General features: G+C 63.8%; 2 protein-coding genes across 5 annotated transcripts in view; one reads left to right on the top strand and one right to left on the bottom strand.

Moving 5' to 3' along the window:
• The window catches only part of LOC143158655 (phosphofurin acidic cluster sorting protein 1-like), a 71,694-nt gene extending 67,248 nt beyond the window's left edge, over window positions 1-4,446 (top strand). The window contains exons 15-25 of one of the 2 annotated variants that reach the window (XM_076334855.1): window positions 555-661; window positions 978-1,132; window positions 1,226-1,336; window positions 1,424-1,526; window positions 1,891-1,923; window positions 2,280-2,322; window positions 2,425-2,467; window positions 2,574-2,715; window positions 2,909-3,132; window positions 3,336-3,449; window positions 3,549-4,446. In XM_076334855.1, the coding sequence (XP_076190970.1) occupies window positions 555-661; window positions 978-1,132; window positions 1,226-1,336; window positions 1,424-1,526; window positions 1,891-1,923; window positions 2,280-2,322; window positions 2,425-2,467; window positions 2,574-2,715; window positions 2,909-3,132; window positions 3,336-3,449; window positions 3,549-3,664 (1,191 nt within the window). In that variant the 3' untranslated portion in view covers window positions 3,665-4,446. The remainder of the gene's footprint in view (window positions 1-554; window positions 662-977; window positions 1,133-1,225; window positions 1,337-1,423; window positions 1,527-1,890; window positions 1,924-2,279; window positions 2,323-2,424; window positions 2,468-2,573; window positions 2,716-2,908; window positions 3,133-3,335; window positions 3,450-3,548) is intronic. The other variant, XM_076334856.1, reaches the window with a different exon arrangement.
• A 117-nt stretch (window positions 4,447-4,563) lies between these two features.
• Window positions 4,564-21,132, bottom strand: LOC143158656 (cullin-9-like). Of its 3 annotated transcripts, none has more exons than XM_076334858.1 (30): window positions 21,105-21,132; window positions 19,630-20,238; window positions 16,849-17,003; window positions 15,968-16,486; window positions 15,695-15,830; window positions 15,068-15,258; window positions 14,192-14,567; window positions 13,798-13,999; window positions 13,281-13,488; window positions 12,983-13,176; window positions 12,620-12,837; window positions 12,245-12,476; window positions 11,793-11,898; window positions 11,232-11,459; window positions 10,976-11,066; window positions 10,720-10,891; window positions 10,413-10,518; window positions 9,921-10,016; window positions 9,653-9,828; window positions 8,977-9,110; window positions 8,721-8,897; window positions 8,331-8,446; window positions 7,651-7,833; window positions 7,133-7,290; window positions 6,571-6,781; window positions 6,307-6,472; window positions 6,008-6,153; window positions 5,712-5,829; window positions 5,084-5,286; window positions 4,564-4,999 (listed from the first exon to the last, which is right to left on the bottom strand). In XM_076334858.1, exons 2-30 carry the CDS (start codon window positions 20,222-20,224, stop codon window positions 4,715-4,717), a joined length of 5,898 nt encoding a protein of 1,965 aa, XP_076190973.1. In that variant the 5' UTR covers window positions 20,225-20,238; window positions 21,105-21,132; the 3' UTR covers window positions 4,564-4,714. The 3 variants fall into 3 exon arrangements, with proteins under 3 accessions (XP_076190973.1, XP_076190972.1, XP_076190974.1); XM_076334857.1 differs by having other exon boundaries at window positions 11,232-11,462; XM_076334859.1 differs by lacking the exons at window positions 16,849-17,003; window positions 21,105-21,132 and having other exon boundaries at window positions 11,232-11,462; window positions 19,630-19,674.
• Between the last annotated feature and the right edge of the window lie 459 nt (window positions 21,133-21,591).

Consider the following 21,591-nt stretch of genomic DNA (forward strand, 5'->3'; position numbering starts at 1 on the left):
GGCAAGAGCTAGAGCCCATTCCCAGACCCTGTCATGGCATCTTCTAAGCTCCCTTGTCTAGCATGACTGCCTGTTTTACCACTGTTCAGCTGCATGCAGACACCTGAAGAGGCACAGAAGGATTTTGGAGTGCCACAGTGGGAGAGAGCAAGAGAAGGGAATGAGCAGAGGGGGACTGAGCCTAGAGTGGGGCCCTGCTGTGGGATGGCAGGATTTAAATCAGAGGGTCCCTGGACCAAACCCTCTATCTCATGGAGGAGAGCCTGGTTCTTGGGACAGTTTTGCCCTTGCCATCGCAGGGTGGTGACTGCTGTGCTCAAAGGTGAGAGCAGGGGGCTGGGGCAGCCAGCTCCCTGGAGCAGAGCTAGGAGGAGCGGGGATGCTCGGGCATGCAGCCAGGGGTGACCTGATGGTTTCAGCCTCCCTGCACGGCATGGGTGGGGACAGGGGCCCCAGCTCTATCGCAGGGGGCACCAGGGCAGGCATGGGCTGGTGCTGGCCAGCACAGCCATGGCCCCCCAGGGTTCCTTAACCCGAGCTCTCTGCATTGGCAGTACGTGAGTGAGCAGCTCCAGGCACACAAGCAGTTGGTCGTATCCACCTGCTCCGTGGCGGACATCCAGGCAGCCTTCAACACCACCGTCTCCCGCATCCAGCGATAGTGAGTACAGCTTGGGCTCAGCCAGGCGGCTCCCTATGACTGTAGAGAAGGGCTGGGAAGGGCTCTGGCTCCCCCAGGGCTCGTTAGGACCCTTTGGGATTGTGGACACAACTATATGAGCAAGTGTAGGCCCTGGGGAAAGTGGGGGATCCCAGTGCTGATTGTGCCCACAGCAGTGCTCAGCAAGCTGGAAATTGTCAGCAATGGGTTTCTGATGCTGGGTCAGCTGGCCTGGTGGGGCACGTCCCCTGCCCCCAGACCCGCCTGCTGAGCCACTGCGCGTCCCTCACGGTCTCCTTTTCTCTCCCGTTGGCAGCTGTAACTGTAACTCCCACATGCCCCCCCCGGTGAAGGTGGTGGTGGCGGGGGACCAGAGCTACCTGAGTGTTGTCCTCCGTTTCTTTGTGGAGCAGCTGGCCAGCAAGACACCCGACTGGCTCAACTACCTTCGCTTCCTGCTTGTGCCACTGGGTGAGAGCCACTATGAGCCCGGCCCCAGGGTTGTCCTCTCCCACCAACCCGGGCTCCCCCACCTGGAGCCAATGTCACCCTTCTCACCCACAGGCTCTCACCCTCTGGCCAAGTACCTGGCCTCGGTGGATAACAAATACAGCACTCTCTTCCTGGACACAGCATGGCGGGAGCTGTTCAGCAGGGCTGAGCCACCCATCGCAGGTGAGGAGCAGGGCAGGCTGGGGCCAGCAGTGCCCTGAAGGGGAGCCCAGCTGCCACCAAGGCCCTCACGGCTCTTTGCGCCCACAGACACTGTGGACATTGCAGGCCGCGTTGCCCAGTTCATCGCCGGAGCCAGCCTCTCTCACCAGCTCCCCATCTCTGAGGCCATGCTGACGTACAAGCAGAAGAGGTGAGCATGGCCCCGAGGTGCCTGTCCTGCCTCGTGTGGCCCCAGTCTGGGCTGTGCCCAGGACAGGGCTGTGGGAGACGGGGGACAAGCGAGTGAGGCCCCACTCTCTACTCTGCCGGCGAGCAGCATGGTGCTGAGGGGAGCTGGGGTTCCACAGTGAGAGGCCTGCAGCACCATCCCCCGTCACCCGCTGGTGCGCTTGCCCCCTCCAACAGCTGCGGGCTGTGGCAGCACCAACGGTGGGGACCGGTTGCCAGGGCTGGGCTGGGCTGGGGGCCGTGAGCCGGCACTGTGCCCCGGGGGTTGACGCTCGTGTTCCAGCTGCACTCTCACCTCTCCCTTCTCTTGGTTTCTGGCACCCAAGGAAGAGAAGTCTCTATTTTGATTTTTATATCAGGTATTGGCTTGTGCTTGCTGTGCCGCTGCCTGGCCCCCCTCTTACCCCCATGTGCATCCATCCCTCTTGCTGTGCAGAGGAGCCGTGACTCCAAAGCGGGGCAGGGCTGCCCTCCCGCATGCAAGCCCTCTCCCAGCACCGGAGGGGCCAACTCCTTGCCTCCTTGTGTAGTGTGCCCTGTGCTGCCATGTCGGGGACAGGGGGTCCCGTGGGAGGGAGGGTAAGGAGACAGTCCCAGTGGCTGTGAGCCAACATTGGCCCCTGCCAGCTTGGGGGTCCCTGGGCCACAAGGCTAGCCGCATGGCACTCGGTGCTCAGCACACCCAGACCCTGACCAGCCTCTTTTCCTTGTGCAGCCCCGATGAGGACTCCTGCCAGAAGTTTGTACCCTTTGTGGGGGTGAGTGTGTTGAGGGACCAGCGGGCAATTGGGGCTGGGGGGAGAGGGGCAGTGCACAGCCCTGCTGATGCTGGGGATCATCTGACTTGTCTGTCCTTGCAGGTGGTGAAGGTGGGCCTGGTGGAGCAGTCCTTCAGCGCTTCTGGTGAGTCCCTGGGAGCCCACAGTCCCTGGCTCCCTTCTCCACTGTGGGGAGGCCCTTGTCGGTGTCCCCCAGTCCCCCCACCCCGACCCACGCTCTTCCTCCCCAGTGGACTCAGATGATGCCACAGTCTGCACCCCCTCCCTGCTGAGCTCAGCGCCAGCCACCGGTGGAGCAGCCCCTTATGGCAAGGAGACTGTGAGCACCCCGCCACCCTCCCCATCTGTCAGCAGTGGCCTCTCAGGTGCTGGGTAAGGAAGCCCCACTCAGTCTGAGGCAGTGGGTGCTAGGGTGGGGGGGGTTTGAGGTGCTCGCTGGCCAGCCTGCTGCATCCTGGGGTTATTGGGCCAGCGTGCTCCCAGGGCAGGCTGCAGCTGGGCTATGGGGAGGGAGAGGAGCAAGGACAGCACCCGTGTGCTGCACAGTGCTGCCTATCTTGCCCAGGTCTCTGAGCCCTGGTGTGGAGGTGATGGGCCTGCAGGTGGACTACTGGACAACACAAGGGCTGGACAGGAAGAAGGAGGGCGAGAAGCGGGAGACGGGTATCAAGAACACACTCAAGAGCAACTTCCGCTCACTCCAGGTCAGCCGCATCCCCGGCACAGGGGAGCTGGTGCCCCCTAGCACCATGGCCATGACCGTGGTCACCAAGGAGAAAAACAAGAAAGGTAACCAAGCCCACCCTGGGGTGCTCTCCGGCTGTGGGGCTATAGTCCATTGCAAAAAAGGCAGGGGGGGAGCCCACAGGAGGGCAGGGCTGAGACCCGGCCCAGCAAGGACCAGTCAGTGCAGCCAGCCCTGGGGTGAGGGCTCCCACCCAGGGCCAGGTGGGGACATCCTAACATTGGTCCTGTCTGTCCTCGGCCCCCAGTGATGTTCCTGAGCAAGAAACCAAAAGAGAAGGACCTGGAGCCCAAAAGCCAAGTCATTGAAGGGATCACACGCCTCATCTGCACAGCTAAGCATCAGAACACCATGTTGCGAGGTGAGGGGAGGTGCAAGCCCCACGGAGCTGTAGGTGTCAGACCAAGCAGCAGAGGCTGCCTGTGGCGGGCCTGCGCCTCACTGCACCCTCTCCTCTCAGTCTCCATAGATGGGGTGGAGTGGAACGATGTGAAGTTTTTCCAGCTGGCAGCACAGTGGCCAACGCACGTCAAGTACCTCCCTGTGGGCATCTTTGGCTACTCGAAGAGTGTGTGAGACGCAGGGGCAGCCCTGGGATGGAGCTGCGGAGGGTCGCAGGAGGAGACAGGGAGACAGAGAAATGGACATGCTCTTGTCCCCTCTCTTCTGCGGCCCAGCCCCTGCCTGCTCTGCAGAGGGAGATACCACACCCGCGCTGCTCCCTGTGGGCCAAGACCCGTGAAGGTGAGGCCAGTGAGACCGGGTCCGCACACCCTCCAACACCAGCCAGGGCACCATGCCATCTGCCTCCCATGACCCCAACAGCAGCCTGGGACAAGGGTTGGCACCAGTCAACAGGAACCTAGAAAGGGCTCCGGGCCCCGCTCTCCCATAGATGCACCCGCCAGGCCAGCTCCCCAGCCAGCCGGGTCCCCAGCTGGGCTGGGCCCAGGCAGGTTCCCCAGCACTGGAGCCAGCAGGATTGCTCGTGGGAGGGGGTAGGTGCTGAGCAGGGCCCACCAACCCTGTACCGCCCCTTGCCAGCCCCACGCTGCTGTGCCCGGCCCTACCCTGCGGGGCTGAGCCTCAGCAGCTTTTCTAGTCCCACTGCAGCCCTGCTGTTGAGGCTGGCAGAGTGCTGCTGAGGCTGTCCCCAGGCTGCTGGGGGTCACCCTCATCTCCCCATCCCTTCCCGACCAGACCTGCCCCATGGTGCTGCCAGCTGGAGGTGTGGCATGGGGGCACCTGGGTTTTTTTTTTTACAAGATTCTATTTTTTTTAAATTTATTGTATGGTTACTTTTCGGGATTAATTTTAATAAATTAATGCTGGTACCATTATGGGGGGGGAGTGTGTGTCCCTCCATGCCTGAGGGCATGGCCCAGCACAGCTGGGTGAGAACAAAGTGAGGGGGCAGGGTGTGGCTACTACCACCACTCCCACAAGCACAGCTGTCAGGGCACAGCAACCAGTGGTATGACCTGGCCACACTCCCAGCCATGGGCCAGCTGAGCTCTCCAACAGACTACAAACTGGGCCTTTATTTATTTAAAATAAAACCACAAGTACTCAGGAAGAGACAGACTGGACCCGGCCTGTATTCTCCCAGCCCAGCCAAGTCCTTGTCTACCTGAAGGTAGAAAAAGTCTGTCTCCTTTCAGCAGAGGCTGGGCTTGGTGCCATCTTGATCTCTACAGTCTGGAAGGCAACCTGGGGCTGGACGTGGGAGGTAGGGGGTGTTGTGGGCTCAGCAGAGATGTATTCCAAGACATGAGGCCTCTCCTCCTGGCGCCGGAGATAGCCCTGGTTCAGCAGGTGCAGGACACAGGACAGCACGTCCACGCTGTGGCAGCAGAAGCTCAGGAACTGCAGCCCTGGACCCAACTCACCCTTCTGACAGGCATCAATCACCTACAGCAGCAAGGGAGCCCCACGTTGCAGTACAGTGCAGCGCAGCACCCGGCGGCCCCTCTCTGCCCCTCAAGCCCTCCATACCCTAAACACCAGGTTGTCAATGTGGAGCTGCTTCTCCACCTTGAGGATGCGGGTGATGAGGCAGCAGAGGACGTTCCTCTTCCTTTCCAGGGCACTGACCTCAGCCCTCTCCGCCCGCAGGTACCTCTGCCGGGGCAGCAGCCTCAGCTGGCGGCCAGAGGCATGGGCCAGGGCTGCCTGGTTCAGCCGCAGCGCACCTGGAGCTAGCACCCAGCCCAGGGTCAGCCAAGCCCTGAGCTGGGCCCTGAAGGAGCCCCAGGACACACGTGTGGCTGTTGGACCCAACCCTGAGCCTCCCGCTGCTGCCTTCACAGGTGTCAGCCCCCTCCCTGTCCCCAAGCAACAGCCACACACACAACCCCTGGCCCCAGTCCCCAGCCCCACACACAGACCTGAGACCCAACCACCCACGCCGACCCACGGCCCCAAGCCCCAGCCCCACACACCTCCCCCAGCTCTACACATGGCCTCAGGCCCCAGCTTGACACACAGACCGGTGCCCCGAGCACCAACAGACACGCTCACCCCAGCCCACTTGCTTCGCCTACAAGCTCATGCACCCCTACCCCAGCACCCGCTTGGGGCTCAGACCAGCGCCTCCCCAGGGGTGCCCCAGCCCCACACTCACCTCCTGGCGTGCAGCTCCACACCAGGATGCCCTCGCCGTGGGTCAGCGGTGTCAGTGCGTGGTGCACCAGGTCAGCAGGGAGCCCCGTAGCCTGCAGCAGGGCCTCCACAGCCACCTCCTACAGGAGGATGCGGGAGGGGAACGGCCAGCCAAGACCCACCAGCTGGAGGCCTGGCCAAACAAGGCGGGGCCTGTGCCCCAAACACCACTGGAGACCCCGCTGGAGGGGAGAACATGGCCCTGCTACGCTCCAGCATCCGCTGCCTCCCTCACCCCGCTGCGGCCCCAGCTCCTACCTCGGCGCTGTTGAAGCACAGCAGGATGTACATCTGCAGCGTGGACACGTGGAGGACGCAGTCTCCAAACTGCAGTTCGGCATAGCCCAGCCACGTCCACTGCAGCCGCCGGGGCTTCGTGCACTCCCAGCCCAGCTGGCTCTGGCCTGCCAGAGACCGCATCAGCGCAAGGGCCAGGGGCCAGCCCTGCCGGGCACTCCCAGCACACCCCAGCACTCCTGCCGCTTCTGCCTGACCTGCTGTGGAGCGGCTGGGCCCCGGCAAGACCCCCCACGCACACCCACTGCCGCGACACTCACTCCGCCTGCAGAAGTCGGCAAACTCATCCAGGGGGGAGCTCAGGGCCACCGAGAAAAACCTCCCAGGTTCATCCATGTAGCAGAACGGGGAAACGGGCCAGCAGTGCGGGGACAGGGCCAGCACCTTCACCTCCGGCACATCCACCACCGAGGCCGTCCCCAGTGCCTGGGCAGGTGGACACGAGGGCAGCTCAGGACAGGCCCCAGGATCCCTTTGAGGAAAGCGGGTGGCCCCCAGCCTCCCCACCCCACCAGCACGCTCACCTCGTCCAGGCCCGTGTCCAGCTCCAGCAGACGCTTGTCCTGCTCCTGCAGCTGGAAGAGGTAAAACTGCTGCTGGAGCTCCTCCGACTCGGCCAAGTTGCTCAGCATCTTTTGGGGGAAGCGGCTAGGGAAGCACAGCCCGATCTGCTCCACGATGGCTCCTTCCAGCCAGGACGGCCCTTGCGCCAGGAGCCGGTCCCCCAGGTAGTGCCTGCCACAGGCGCCAGCGTCAGGTCAGGGGCCGGCCCAAGCCCCGTGGCCATCAGCCACCCGCCAGGAGACAGAGACGGCCCCGGCCTCACCCCAAGGCGCACGGGCCCGGCAGCACCTGTCTCCCCTCCCTGTCGCCAGGGAGGGAACGTGCATCTGCAGACTGGCAGTGGCCACAAGCCCTCAACAGCCTTTCCCTCCACACGCCAGAGCCGGGAAAAGCAAAGCGGGAGCACCACTGCCACACCAGGCCAGGCTCAGCCACGGCCTCAGCACCGCCTGCGCCTCCCCTGCCACACCACACCACGCAGCACCAGGCCCTCTGGTTCCATGGAGACATGGCACCCCTCACCGGTAGAAGTGCTCGAAGGTGTGGGCGAGCTCCAGGCCACTGAAAACGACGAAGGGCTCCAGGATCTGCTGCAGCCACTGCAGCGGCCCTGCGCTGCCCGCAGCCCTGTGGAGCTCCTGGATCTGCCCATCAAGGTAGCGGGCAAACTGCTCACTCACCTGCAGAGGGACAGGGCTGGCTGTGGAGGGGGCTCACCGAGTGGCCGCAGGGCTGGGCTAGGGGAATGTCCCTGGGGGGAGCAGCTGGGAAACCCTGGGGCTCTCGGGCAGGGGCCAAGGGTGCCCAGGCACCAGCCCGAGACAGGAGCGCGCTGGGGCTGGGGCCACGCTGTGACAAGCGCTGCGCACCCGCAGCTGGGCACCGTCCAGGGCCACCGCAGGGCAGGGTTCTGTGGCTCGGGGGGGGGGAAGAGGGCAGGACACTGCCCACCCAGAGCTTGCCCCGAGGCCGTGCGCCAGGACGGCCTCCCCAGCCTGCGCCCGGGACCCCAGCACTGGTGCCACGCTCCCTCGACTCACATGCAGGGTGGTAAGGAAGGAGAGCTGCAGCAAAGCCCCTGCGAAGCCCTGGCCCAGGGCCAGCACAAAGGCAGCCTGCTGCCCAAAGAGCTCCTCCGTGGCACCACGCAGGCGCTGGTACAGCCCACAGTATCGTTCCACAAGGTCTGGCGCCTGCCCTGCCGCCTCCAGGAACCGCTGCACCTGTGGGACATGCCAGGAGAGGGGTGAGCCCTGCAGCGGGACGCGCCCATGGCCCGCGGGAACGTCTGCAGCCCCAGCCTCACTCTGCCAACACCAACTGCCGACACCACCTAGGTCCCAGCTAGGGGCCGACTAGAGGCCCCGGTGCTGCCACGGGCTACCGAGAGCTTGCGGCGAGGCGGGAGCGCAGCCCCGAGGGCTGGGCAGGGGCTGCAGGGGCAGGACAGAAGCGCAGCAGCAGCCCAGCAGGAAATAAGTAGCCCGACACTGTACCTGTCTCCCAGCCTGCAGCACCAGCCTGGGCGTAGGGTCAGGCTGACACCTGAGCCCTGCCAGGCCGGCAAGCGCAGCAGGGCTGTCCCCACAGAGGCCAGGAACAGCCCTGCGCCCTCCCCATGCTCCCAGGGCACCGCCAGGCCCCGCTCCCCCCTACACCCGCCCGGTGCAGGGTCCCACATGCCCTCTCTGGCCCCCACGGACGGCCCTCCAAGCTCTACCTGCTGCTGCACCACGCCACGCCAGCACTGTGAGATGCCCCACAGGCTGCTCGACTTCTCCACCACTGCCTTCACAGCCCTGGCCGGCACCTCCTTGTTCTTCCCCTCCTTCCCGCCTGCCAAGGGACAACCCTGGGCTCAGCGTGGCTCCGTGGGCAGGCTCCGCACACTGACCACCAGCAGCCTCCCCCTCTCTCGGGGGACGCAGGACAGAGGAGATGCCGGGGAAGCAGGGCCACTGCAGGGGCACGGCCACGAGCCTCCCCCGGCTTGGGAGCCTCCTGTGCCACAGGGCCCTCCCCAGAGCTCCCCAGCAGATCCCCACGGCCGCAGCCTGGCACTCTGGACCACTGTCCTCCCAGCCCCACGGGAGGGCAGCCCCTTGCTCACCAGCTGCTCTTGCCTCCTCTGGCTCTGGGCCGCTGGGGTCCACGTGCACCAGGAGCTGGGTCAGGCGCCGCACACGGGAACCAAAGACAGCACCACGGCTCGTGGCGCGGCGGGGCGGCTCCACGCTCTCCAGGTACTCGCTCAGCAGCCAGGCCAGGGGGCTGACGCCGTGGGGGTCTGCGAGGCCAACCAGACTCAGAGCGGGGTGCCTCAGCCTGGGGCACGGTGCGGACGGGCCAGGGAGAGTGCAGGGTACCTGGGCTGGTGATGCTCTGCACCAAGGGGTTCACCAGGGCCTCCCAGCACGTCCTGCCCAAGGCCCAGGCCGCCTCGTCGTCAGGAAGGAAGCGGTCGGCAAAGCCCTGCTCGTGCCGCAGCGCCCGGTTCAGCCTGCAACAGCGACCGGGCAGCACACACAGCTGCTGGGCACCTGCCGACAGCCGGGGGGACTCCCCCAGGAAAGCAGAGCGTGGTGGTCACTCCCTGCCCTGCCCCTTGCCAGGCACGACGGCTCAGCAGCCCAACTTGCCCCCAGCAGCCAGGGTCCCTCGCTGCCCCCGGGCCCTGCCTGCACTGGGCCTCGGGGCCCTCGTGGCCCCCGCCAAACTGGGGGGCTGTGTGGTGCCTCTGGCCACGAGATCCTGCCTGTGCCTGACCGACCTCCGCCAGGTCATGACGCACCAGCCCCTGCGGGGCACCTCTCTGGTGGGTTAGCCGTGCCCACGTGCCCAGCTTAAACCTGGGGGACCCCAAGGTGGCCCTGGCCCTCTGGGACCGCTGGTGGTCAGGGAGGAGCGAGGCCCCCTCCCTGCCCAGGCAGGACACCCGGCTGCTCCTCTCCTGGCCCTGCAGTCCCCTTGCGGGCTGCCAGCACCATCCCCCCAGGCCCTGGGACACCGGGGATGCGATGGCGCAGCCAGGAGACAACTCACCTGCCGAAGAGCTGCAGCAGTCGCCCCCGGTCCCGGCAGATCTCCTGGCACCAGGCATGAGCCCGAGCAGTGCAGGAGAGGAACGTCCGCCGGCACAGCTGCTCCTTGAAGATGGGCCAGAAAGTGGGCTTGGGACCCAGCACCTCGATGCCACGCACACGTGTGTCAATGCCGCCCTATGGGAGAGCGGGACCCTCAGCATGCTCCTCAGGCATGGCCCTGAGGCTCCACACTGCCAGCTCCCTGGCCCGGCCCCCTGCTCCCCTACCTGCTGGCACCGCTTCACCCGGATCTGGATAATGGGCCAGAAGCGGGTCATGTTCTCCAGCAGGATCACTCTGCTGTCTGAGGGGAGGACGGTCACCTGCAGGCAGACAGCGAACCCTCAGCACGCCAGGCAGCGAGCGCCAGCCCCCCTGCATGCTCCCCTGGCCACCCCCCATTAAAGCCATGGCCTCTGTCCCCCTCAGCAGCCCCTACGCAGCCACAGGGCACTCCCCGCTGGGGCCCCACTTCTGCCTCACAGCCCCAGCACACCAGCCTGCTGCAGACTGGGCTGCAGGGCTGCCCATGCCCACGTCTCCAGCACCCACTGCCTACAGCCAGGAGGCTCCCACAGCACAGCTCCTGCCATCCCCACCTCCCTGCGGGGCACCTCCCAGGGCCCCGGCACCAGGGTGAGACCTTCACAGGGCACAGCAAGGACCAGCCCACTGCTCCCGTGGCGTCCCATGGCCTGAGCAGCCTGTGCGAGACTCACCGCGTTGAGCTCAGTTCTGATGGCGGCAGGGCTGTCTCCCCCCAGCACCATGACACGGGCTGGCATGTAGCTGGAGTCCTCGCTGGCCACCAGCATGCTCATCTCCCTGCAGCACAGCAAACACGGTGCTGCCCAGCAGTTCCCACCTCCCTGCCCCGGCCCCTGCCAGCCCCACGCGCTGCTGCCCACGTCCAGCAACCCCCAGGACAGGGACCACTGGGGCAGGGCTCGCACAGATCCCCAAAGCCCTCTCCTCCCCGCACACCGCTGGCCCTCCTGGCCCCAAGGCCCCCCAGCCCAGCCCCACCTGACCACCACACCACACTGCATGTGGACGGTGATGAAGTGGGAGCCAGTGCTGCCATTCGACTCCCAGTAGGTCTTGGGGTTCCTGTCCGTGAGCTTGCTGGCCCGGTGCGGGTTGGAGGAGACCTGCACCTTCTCCCAACACTTGTCCTCCTTCACCTCCACGCTGGAGCCTGTGGGAAGAGCACATGGAGCCTCCAGCTGCCAGGCCAGCACGGGCCAGGCACAGGGCTCCAGCTCCCGCTCCCCGCACTCACCTCGGCACAGGTTGCGCAGAAAGACGTCAAAGAAGGGGATGCTGATGGGCTGGTGGCTCCGGCGGTGCTCCTCAATCTGCCCCAGCACCAGCTACGGGATGGGGAGAGGCTCTTACCGGGGGCCCTGGGTCCTCCTCCCCTCGCCCACCGCAGGGCTGCGGCAGGCAGACAGCAGAAGGCCGCCCCTCGGCGCCGGGGACAGCTGGACGGCCCCAAGACCCAGAGCCCCAGCACAGCTGGGCCTCCCCCAGCCCACCTGGATGCAGCCAGCCAAGATGCTCGTCGTCAGCTTCTTGTAGAGGCTGGCGTACTTCTCACAGTCAATCACCAGGTCGAGCAGGGCTGGCGCCAGCGACGGAGCCGTACTGTGCTTGTCCAGGGCTTTGGACAGAGCCTCACGGGTGCCTACACGGCACATCACCACCGCGCAGTCCTTGCTGGCGGTGGCCAGGCGGTGCAGGAAGCCAACGACCTCCTGCACCACCTGCTGAGCAGGCAGCCGTGAGCGGCCGGGCCGGTGCCGGGAACCTGCCAGGCCCCAGCAGCGGGGTGCTGCAGCGCTCCATCCTCTCCACCCCGACGCCGCAGCAGTGCCCAGGAAAGCCTGGCCGGGCATGGCGCTGGGCACCATCAGCCATCGGGACATGGCCACGGCCACAGCCGGGACAGCCGCTCCCCACCTCTCCCAGCATGTTGGCCACAACAAGGCCGGGCTGCTGCAGGCGGGGACCCCGCTTCACCAACGCCAGGCCCGGCCGATGCACGGCACAGCCAGCAAAGCCACCCCTGCCTGCTGGGAGTCCCCGGGCCCCCTCACCTCCCGGTCACTGCTGTGGGCACTCAGGGAAGACAAACAGGGCTCCACACACTCGTGCCAGGGCAGCTCATCCTCCTGGTAACCGTCCAAGAACTTGTTCAGGATCCTGAATGATGGAGGGGGCCCACTCAGGCCAGGGCACACAGACAGCGGTGCCAGAGGCAGCCCACTGGGAAGGCCGGCACCCCACAGGGACTGGGAGCCAAGGCTCCCCAGGCACCTCGGACACCCCACCAGCACCCAGGCACGTGCTGCTCTGTCCCCACATGGCCCTGTGCCCCAGGACACCCCAATCAGCAGCCGCATATGTGCTGGGGTGCACCTGCCCCTGGTGAAGAAGATCAGCCCCATCAGGACCCACAAACATGCGCTGTGTCCCCCCAGCATCACCACCAGCACTCACACACCTGCTGCAGAGGCCCCAGACCCCCACCAAATCCCCCTGGACCCACCTGAGGATGCTCAGGCTCACAGCCTTCTCCGCCCCCAGCAGCTCAAAGCTGTGCAGCAGCAGCCTGAAGCACCTGTGGTCCTGCAGCAGCCGGGCTGCCTCGCCAGAGGGGACGGGGCCTTCACCGCAGAGCTGCCGCTCCAGGGCCACCACCACGTCCTTGGACAAGGTGCCGTCCCCCAGGCCGTCCAGAAGCGTCGGCACATCCCTCAGGTCCAGTGGGGCCTCTCTGCCTGCCATGACAAGGACACATGGGCCCAGCCCAGGCACTCGCTTGAGAGCCACCAGCGGGGTGCTCTGCCCTGGCAGACGAGGCAGCCCTGCCCGCTGCATCCGTGGGGCCATGGCATGGCAGGGAGTGCGGGCGGCACGCTACCTGCCGTCTCTGGGCCCAGGGGTATCCGGTGCTCCGCAAGGCGGTTGATCGCACTGAGGGCCAGCATGGCGTGAGGGCAGCCAGTGCTCTGCCTGTCCCACCAGCAGCTCTGCAGCACCGTGGGGAGATCGCAGCTTGCCAGCTGCTCCGCCAGGCCCCGGTGGCTGTCGATCAGCATGTTCACCACCAGCAAGCCGTTCTGCACGCCTGAGGAGCCCCTGCAGGGACAGAGCGATGCAGGCACCTTCTTCCCCCAAGCACGGAGCCTCCCCTGCACCCACAAGCCACCTGCCTGCCTTGCCCGCTCCCCCCCATGCAGAGGGTCCCCCCCACCCCCAGATGCTGTCCTCACTCTGCCCCTACCCTGGGACCCTCTGCAAGGTGCTCATGGCAGCAGGGATGGCACTCAGCAGGCTTGCCGAGCCCTCGCTGGAGGCAGAGCCGATGCTGGCAAAGATCTCCCGCATCATCTGCGCGTCAGCATGGTTCAGGGGCAAGGGCTTCCCACCGGCACCTCCTGGCTCGCCGGCCACAGCTCCCACCAGCACCTTCAGGGCCTGCAAGGTCAACAGCAGTCAGAAGGGCAGCAGGCCTCTCCGCCACACCTGGGCGAGCCTGCACCCTGCCCACCCACCTACAGCATCCCCTCCGCCATGCTCACCGCCAGGCCAGCCTGCTGCACCAGGGCAGAGGAGGCGTGCTGCTGCATGCAGGCCAGCACAGCCCGCACACCGCCCTCCGTGGCAAACAGCATGCGCCAGTCATACTTCGCCATGAGTACGGCCAGCAGCCGCAGCGTCACCACCACCAGGGCCTTCTCTGCCACCTCAGTGCTCAGCAGCTCTACTGCCACCTTCACCAGCTTCTCCCTGCATGGCAAAGGACGCCTCAGGAGGAGCAGCCTCGCACTGCTGCTGGCACACCGGCTCCCCGGGCCCCGCCAGCCACTTTCTCCCTGCCCACACGGCTCTACCGCAGCTGGGTCAGCCCCAGGAATGAAACTGCCTGGGACAAAGGGACACAAGATCCACCCCTCTTCTTGCTGAGCACGCGGGGACATACCGGCCTTCACGCTTCCACTGCCACCTCCCGCACTCCCACCTCCAGTTCCGTCCCCCACCCTGCTGACACAGCCCTCCCCAGCCAGCAGGAAGGGTGCGCAGCACCCCATAGCTCACCCAACACTCCTGGTCCCCAGCCCACCCTGGGCTTTGCCGACTTGCTCCTGGGGCTCAGGCTCCTCCTCCAGGATCTTCATGATGTGCTTGAGCCCAGCTAAGCGCAGCCCCACCTCTGAGCTGCTGCTCTGGATCACATCCACCATGGCTGCAATCTTGGACAGCGAGCCCCTCTCGCTCACCCCCTCGGAGCTGCCCAACACTGGTGGGAGGGAGGCAGGGACACAGGCGTCAGGGCAGCAACTCCCGGGGCGCCATGCACCCACAGGCCCCCCCTCCCCAGGCAACCTCCAGGTGCCTTGCCTCCCGTGCCTTGCCCAGAGCCTTCCTCCATTGAGGCAACGGAGCCGCCTCCAGCACTGTGCATGTGCCCCAGCGCGTAGCAGGAGATTACCTTTGATCTGCTCCTCTGTCACCTCGGGGAAGAACAGCCCTTCCCTCTCAAGGAGCTCGCTGAACAGCTGGGAATCTGACTTCACTGCCACAGCGGGGGCTCGGGGCGGCACTGCGGCTGCAGAAAGGTCTTCCTTGGCTGTCATGGCTTCAGAGCCAGTGCTCCTGCAGCCGGCACCCTCTGAGGATACCACGGTGCTCCCCCCGCCATCCTGCTTGGCCCCGCTACCGAGGAAGTATTTGGCATAGATGTGGGAGCTGTGCAGGTCACGCTGAGCACTGCCCTGGCACCGCTTCTCCAAGACCCGCAGCACCTTCTGGGCCAGCTCCGCAGGTACCGACAGCTGGATCAGGGCTTCTTCATCCACCTCCGACAGCTGGACAGATGGGGTCAAGTTAACCCTCACGGACTCGCCACAGACCCCACGCCCCTTGTGACGGCCAGTGCCAGAACAGACAGAAAGGCTGCACCGCCAGAGACCCCCAGGGCCATTCCCCAGTGCCACCCTCCCCTGGCTGTCCCCAGCCCAACTACCACCAGACCAGACCTCCCACCTGCACTCACCACCCAACTGCAACCGGCAGAATCGCCCCATGGGCTTGCCTCGCCTACCCAAACCTCACTGGACACAGTCACTCTTCCAGGGTCATGGGAGACTGCGTTTCCTCTCATCTCTCCTCACCCCTCTGCTGTGCCCAGCTCCCCACGCTTTCGCCATCCCCCACTCACCCTCCCATTTCAGTCCCATTTCTGCCTCGTTCAGGCTGTCCCTGCACAGCTCACGCTTGCCGTCTCCTCCTCCGGGCCCGGGCCCTTCCCTAACGTTCTCCCTCGCTCCCTCACTCCCGTTTCCCCACTGCAGGCTCTGGCCCATACCTGCTCTCCCTGGTCCTGCTGGATGAGACAGGTGATCTCTTTCTGCTCCTGTGCTTCCAGCTTCTTCACAAAGAAGAGCAGCTCCCACCACTCGGCACGGCTCAGGGCCTCTGCAGCCTTGGTCGGCTGCTCCCCCAGGTAAGGCAGGGAATACAGCCCCCCAAAGGGCTTGCAGAAAAACGGCTGCGTAACTGCAGGAGAGCAAAGCAAGGAAGGGCACTGTCAGCTCTGCCAATTCCCCCATCCTCTACTGCACACTCCACATTCCCCAGGGAAAGAGCTCATGCGGACCATCTGGGCAAGAAGAGGTCCCCACCATCCCTGCTGTAGGAAAGGGAGGTGACAGGAGGGCAGCAAGAGAGGGGGAACATGCTGGGAGGAGACCCCAGAAGCTGTAGAGATGGGGATTACCATCTTCACTTGAACCTCTTTGGGCTGTAGAACAGAAAAAGCACATGCTCAAAATGGGTACCTCTAGCTCACTGCTCCCCCAGCCTGTTCCCACAGTGCCTGGACCAGCCAGGCAATGCACTCGAACACCCAGCACCAGCAGAACCTACAGCGCCAGCGTGCAGCTGCAGAAGGGCTGGGGAGAAAAGCTGCAGGCCCAGCTGACAGGCTGCTCACCTGCTGCCAGTTTATGGTTGTGTGTCAGGGTGGACACCTTCTCCTGGCCCTCCTGCTCCTCTTGCCCCGAAGGGCCAATGATCTCCACCATGTGCCAGTGAACCCAGTACGTACAGCCCAGGGCTTGCCAGTACACCTGAAGAGGAGAGCCCAACACACACCCAGCTGAGGGAAGGGAAGCCCAACCCCACTGCTCCCACACAAGGCTGCTTCCTACAGCACAACAGAGCAGAAAGGCCCCTTGACAGCCCCTGCCCTCCCAGCAGAGGATACCTGCACAGGTGGCGTGCCGTCATTGCTCTGGCGGAAGTCACCCTCGTCACCCGCGCTGACCTGCTCATAGTCCTCCAGCATGCGCACCCGCATGCCGCACACCAGGTTCGCCTGCACATACTCCACATAGCTGCTGCGGCTTGGAAAGGCTGAGCGTGTCTTGAAGATGCTGGGCTCTTTTGGTGGGGGAGTGGGGGCTGCTTGAGCAGTGGTGCAGGATGTGGCCCTGTGCTGGAAGATGGAGCGGGTGGTGTGAGGTCGCAGCTCCTGTTGGGGCAGCAGCTCTGGCTTGTGGCTGTGGTCCCAGCCCATCACGTGCACCAGCTCCAAGATGAGGTTTGCCATAGCCATGCTGAACTCAAACTCCTGCTTCATGCGGCTCCTCTCCTCAGCGAGCAGGCTGGGCGCAGCGCACTCTTGCTGCTCCCCTCCCTGCTCCGCACCACTGCTGAGCTTGTCCATGAGAGAAGTGACACACAGGTAGCGCTTCACCAGGACGAACAGCAGCTTCCCAGGGATCTGCAACAAGCACAGCTGTCAGACTCTAGCCTGCAGAGCGCCTCCAGCCCCCAGCTCTCTCCGAGCCACCAGCTCATCCACAGTCAGGCTCCCGTGATAGCTCTGGACCAGCCGGCATCAGCAGAGACCTCTCAGCCCACCCTCGTCTCCCTGCTCAGAGACAAGGCTCTCTATGTGTCTCTCCACCACCCCCCAGCCTCAAGCCAGATCCTGTGCCAGCTCTCCCCATACCCAGTCCTGCTCAGCTGCCCACTGCTGACTACCCTCCTGTCCCAAACAAGGACACCAGCTCTGGCCCCCTGCTCTCACCCCTCCTGACCCCTAAAGCTCACAGGCCCAGGGCTGGCAGGGCCTGACGCTACCTGGGGAAGGTGAATCCCCTCAAAGGACATGCAGTGCTCTTCAGAGGATGTTGTCTCAGCAAACAGCTCCAGCAAGGTGTAGCGACTGTCGAAGTCCATGTGCTGCTCAATGCCATCCTGCTGGCTCAGGGACAGCAGGACATAGGCCCAGCTCCCTGCAACAACAGAAACCCTTGAGGCCCCCTAAAGATAACCCTCACCCCACCCTCCCTGCGCAAGACACTTGCAGGCGAGGAACAGCTTTGCTGCTCAGTGTAACCTAGAACCATGTTCTGTTCTGTCCTTTAATCTGGATTGGCAACATTTTGCTCCACCGAATAACACTGCATTTTTTCCACCCCTAAAGCTGCAAGATTCCCCCAAAGCAGCAGTCCCAAATAACTGTCTCCAGAACAGGGTTCCAGGGAAGAAAAAAGTTAAGTTTTAGCCTGAATCAGCCCCCCATCTGCCCCACTGGAGAGCCACATGAACTCGGGCACTAGGACAGGGAAAGCCAGATCTGTTGTGGGACACACACCACCACTAGCAACCTTCCAGGTGTACCCAAGCCTCATCAGGCACTTCCAAGCCATGGCAGGTCCTCTCAAATGAGAGGACTGGGTGAGGACCAGGCCTCTACCCACCAGGGCTCTGCCAAGTCTTCATGGTAAGGGTATGTGGAAGGAGATAGTCTGCTCCTTTAAACGTATCCGGTCAAGGACCTTTTCACTGCAAAAAGGGGTAGTAAGAAGGAAGCCATAAACAAGGACATAAAGAATCACAAACCTGACTGACAAATGATAGTGGAGGCAGTGAGGAGAAACAAATCTGGTCAGTCACACTAATTAGTAAGGACATCTGGAGTGTGAGAATGATTATTTTTTCAGTAAGATTATCTAAGGACCTTGTCAAATTGGGATGATAAGGAAAGGGAGGGAGACAGAGAGACAGACACACAGAGACATAAAACCTGACCAATTACCATTAACAAAGACAATAATCAGAAACAAACCCAGTCAGCTGCACTAATTGACAGGCTATGAAGAAACTGCAGGCAAACTGGGACTTTGCAACTGATAAGGATGTAACCCTGAGGGTCCAGGATGTTGAAGTGGCCTCGGTGGAACTATGCCAAGAGACGTGGTGATGTGCATGGGAAGTGAATTGGCAAGGAACACAGATGGGGGTGCACAGAAAGGGCTATAAAAGGGGCCAGTCGTGTGTAAACCGTGGCCTGTCAGTGCACTTGTCTGACTGAGCCCTGCGCCTGATCGCTGCAGTTTGTCCTACTTTCTTACACCTTCTTATTAAATCTTTCCTAACTATCTCTCTATCCCATGTGTGTGCTGCAAGGACTGAGTGCCAGCTACTGGTGAGACCTGCATGCGCGTGAGTGGAATTTGGTGCCAGCAACTGGAGCCTGACCGGGGGTGTGGGAGCCCTGCGGCCTGTGGTGTCAGTGACTGGAGTGAGTGGGGGTCCTGGCATTAGCAGTTGGAGGGGCCATCGCTCTCTGGATCTGGGGAGGGTCCCACAGACTTTGAGCCCGGAGTGCCAGCTACTGGGGAGACTGGCGTAGAGCGGACTGGATGCCAGCTATTGGAGTCAGACCAGGGGTGTAGGTGCCCCTGGCCTGTAGTGCCAGCTACTGGAGCGAGTGCGAGGGTCTCAGTGCTAGCGACTGGAGTGGGTGGGGCCCTCGGCCATCAGCCACTGGCCATCAGCCACATGGCCCTCGGCCATGGCCCACACAGGGAACGGTGTGTGTCTCAGAAAACAGTTACTGTGAGGGAGGCAAGTGAGGAGCTCAGCACCAGCAGCTGAAGCAGAACTGCAGTGCCTGGTGCTGGGGGTGGGGGGGGTGGCGAGGGCAAGCATCTGTATTTTCCTCAATCCTGCTGTGCATGCGGTGTGCGTGTAACTAGTTAACAAGATTTCACACTGGACTAGCTGGCAAGTAGGAGGCCCTGGGTCCAGGCCAGGGTATGAGGCGGGTGGCGATCTGTGCTAGAAGTCCAAAGGGACTTGTGAATGTGGACTGCATGAGGGACAAGTATCTGAGTGCTATGTGTATGCTAGCAAGCATCGGGCTTGACCAGCTGGCAAGCAGGGGGGCTCAGATCCAGGCAGGGGGGCTCAGATCCAGGCAGGGGTGCCGGGCAGAGGGGCCGTGCTGGTACTCAAGGGATCCTTGAATGTGTGTGTGCTTGTGAACCTGGAGAGTGCTGTGCGTGCTGGCACAAGTGACCTTCTGTCTCTGCCAGCCGAAGAGGAGGAGGGGACTTGGCCATCTGTGTTTATGTTTATGTGAGTCCCGTATGTACGTGCTGTTGAAGGCAGCGCCTTGCCTGTGGCCAGCTATGTCAGTGTCCTGTGTGTGTCTGTGTGTCTCTGGGATGGGCGCTCAGCTCTGCTACTGGTTGAACCTGCAAACAGGAAAGTGGCAGCTGCATCCCTCAGCCCGAGGGACCCTGGATCCCTGGGCTGGGCTCCAGTGGTGGGGCAGGAGAGGTGCTGGGCCTGCTGGAGGAGACAGCCACCCCTAACATCCCTTAACGCTCCTAACAGTTAATCAGCATCCCAGCCCAGGAACCTGTCAGGGGAAAGAGCTCCCAAGTCTTAGAGCACCCCCCACAACTACGGCCGAGGAGCCGCTTCGAAGCTCCAGTCTGATTCTTCCCCTTTTGCCAACAAGCCCCGAGACACACTGCTTCCCAGGCATCCCACACCTACAGAAGGACTGGCACCCCTCAGCTGCCCAGCAGCACCTCCTCAGTGGCACTGAGCAGCAGCAGCCCCCACCTGCATCATGTGAAGCCAGGGCCCTCAGCATCTTGCCAGCACTGCGGCGGATTTGCTTCTCCTTGTGGCACAGCATCTTCATCAGCAAGTCGAGGGCTCCCGTCTCCTTGAAGGCACCCGCCAGCGAGCCAATGCTGGCGTACGCGCTCAGCACATGGATGGTGTTGAGAATGGAGGACTCGGGGGCCCCGGTTTCAGCCATCTGCCGGCCAGCTCGCTGCACCAGGCTCCTGACATCAGCCTTCATCTCCAGCAGCGAGGCTTCATCCAGCGGGACAGCTGCAGCGAACGGGCTGGCTGCCTTCTCCTCTTTCACCCACTGCCCTTCCAGCTTCCTCTTGCCCAGCAGCGCCGGGCAGCTGGCACAGACCTCTTCTGCAGACATCCACATCGAGATGTTCTCCGGCTTGGTCTCTGCAGAGGAGGCACTGCTGCCTCCCACTGCTCTCTCTTCCAAGCTGACGATACTCCACTGGATCAGGTACTCAGGCTGGCCATCGTGGCCTCGCCGCTGCCGGAGCAGCTCCTCTGGGTAGGCCTGCAGTTTGGGTCCCAGGTGCACAAGCAGGTTGCCATTATGCCTCTCGTTCACCATGACAGGAAATGTGCCTGCAGAGACAGAGGGGAAGAGGTGGCTGAGGCACGGGCTTTGCTATGGCTAGAAATCTATGATCTTGTGAGTCACAGTGCTTGTAACGTGGCAGTGTAACAAATAAAACGTGCTATTGTACTGGCTGCACTCAAGGTCAGTGCTGTAAGCTCCTAACACAACAAGACTACTAAAGTATGAGATATAGCTCACTTTCTCCTTGGAAGACAGCATACATGCAGCAACAAGATAACAGGGCAGGACATAGTGATCTTTGGACTGTCAAACGGGCTGCGGACAGCGGTGCCTAAGGAGGGCAGTTTTTCCAGGAAGCTCAGCTGTAAAGCCTGGCTGTGTGCTGACAGAGCTCCCCAAGCCCGGTGGAGTGTGCATGCTGGCCCCGAGCGCCCGCGCAAGCCTGCGCTGGGGGGCTCCGCTGCACATCACCCAACCAGGACTGGAAGCACGGTACAGGAAGGGGCCCGTGCCCCGGCCACCCCGGTTCCTGGGACACGCAGGCTAAAGGCAGGCGGCGCGGCACCGCAATTACCGGGGAGCGGGCTCGCGTGGGCAGGTCCCGCTGGCAGCAGGAATAAAGCTCCTTCTAAGCGCGGGCCAAGAGAGAGCTCCCAGGGCACCGAGAAGCGCCTCGCCTGGCCCTGCCCTGCCCTGCCCTGCCCGGCCTGGCCGCCACAGCCCCTCCCCGGCTTCGCCGGCAGGGCGGGTTGCCTCACCTCGGGGCTCCGGTACCGAGGCCTCCCGCAGGGCTCCCTAGAAAGGAAAGGCCCGGGACCGCCCCAGGATAGCGCCGCTCGAGGCGCTCGCCAGGCCCGTCCCCAGCCCACCGCCCCCCACCGCGGGGCCGGGCCGCGCCGCGCCGCGTTACCTCCAACACCGCTCCCACGCCGCTTCCGCGTCGGCGGATGCGCATGCGTGGCGGCCCGCCCAGACGGGAGGGGCGCTGGGGCCGAGCTTGGCCCGCCAGCGGCCCGGCCCCAGCTGGCTGCGCAGGGGAGGGAGGGGCCCGGGACGGCGGGGGGGCTGGAGCAGCGCCGGACCGGGGGGCAGCGGCGTCCGCATGGGGCTGGGGGCATAGGGAGAGCTGGGGGCTATATGGGGCACGGGGGTGGCGCAGCATGTCACTCGGGGGGCAGCAGGCTGGGGGGGGGGTGGGGGGGGGGGGACGGCGAGGGAAAGCGGCAGCGGCGGCAGAAGTGAGGGCTGGGGAGCAGCGAGGGCATTACCGGGGCTGGGAGGTGCCGAGGTCTGTGCTCCCCGGCTGCGCAGCAGGTCGCCTGGGCAGCCACCTTCCTGCCTTACCGCATGGCTGCCCGCTTGCCTTCACTGCTCCGCAAGCGGAGCGTGGGGGAAGA

Source organism: Aptenodytes patagonicus, chromosome 3 (genome assembly GCF_965638725.1).
Source record: "Aptenodytes patagonicus chromosome 3, bAptPat1.pri.cur, whole genome shotgun sequence".
Lineage (NCBI taxonomy): Eukaryota > Metazoa > Chordata > Aves > Sphenisciformes > Spheniscidae > Aptenodytes > Aptenodytes patagonicus.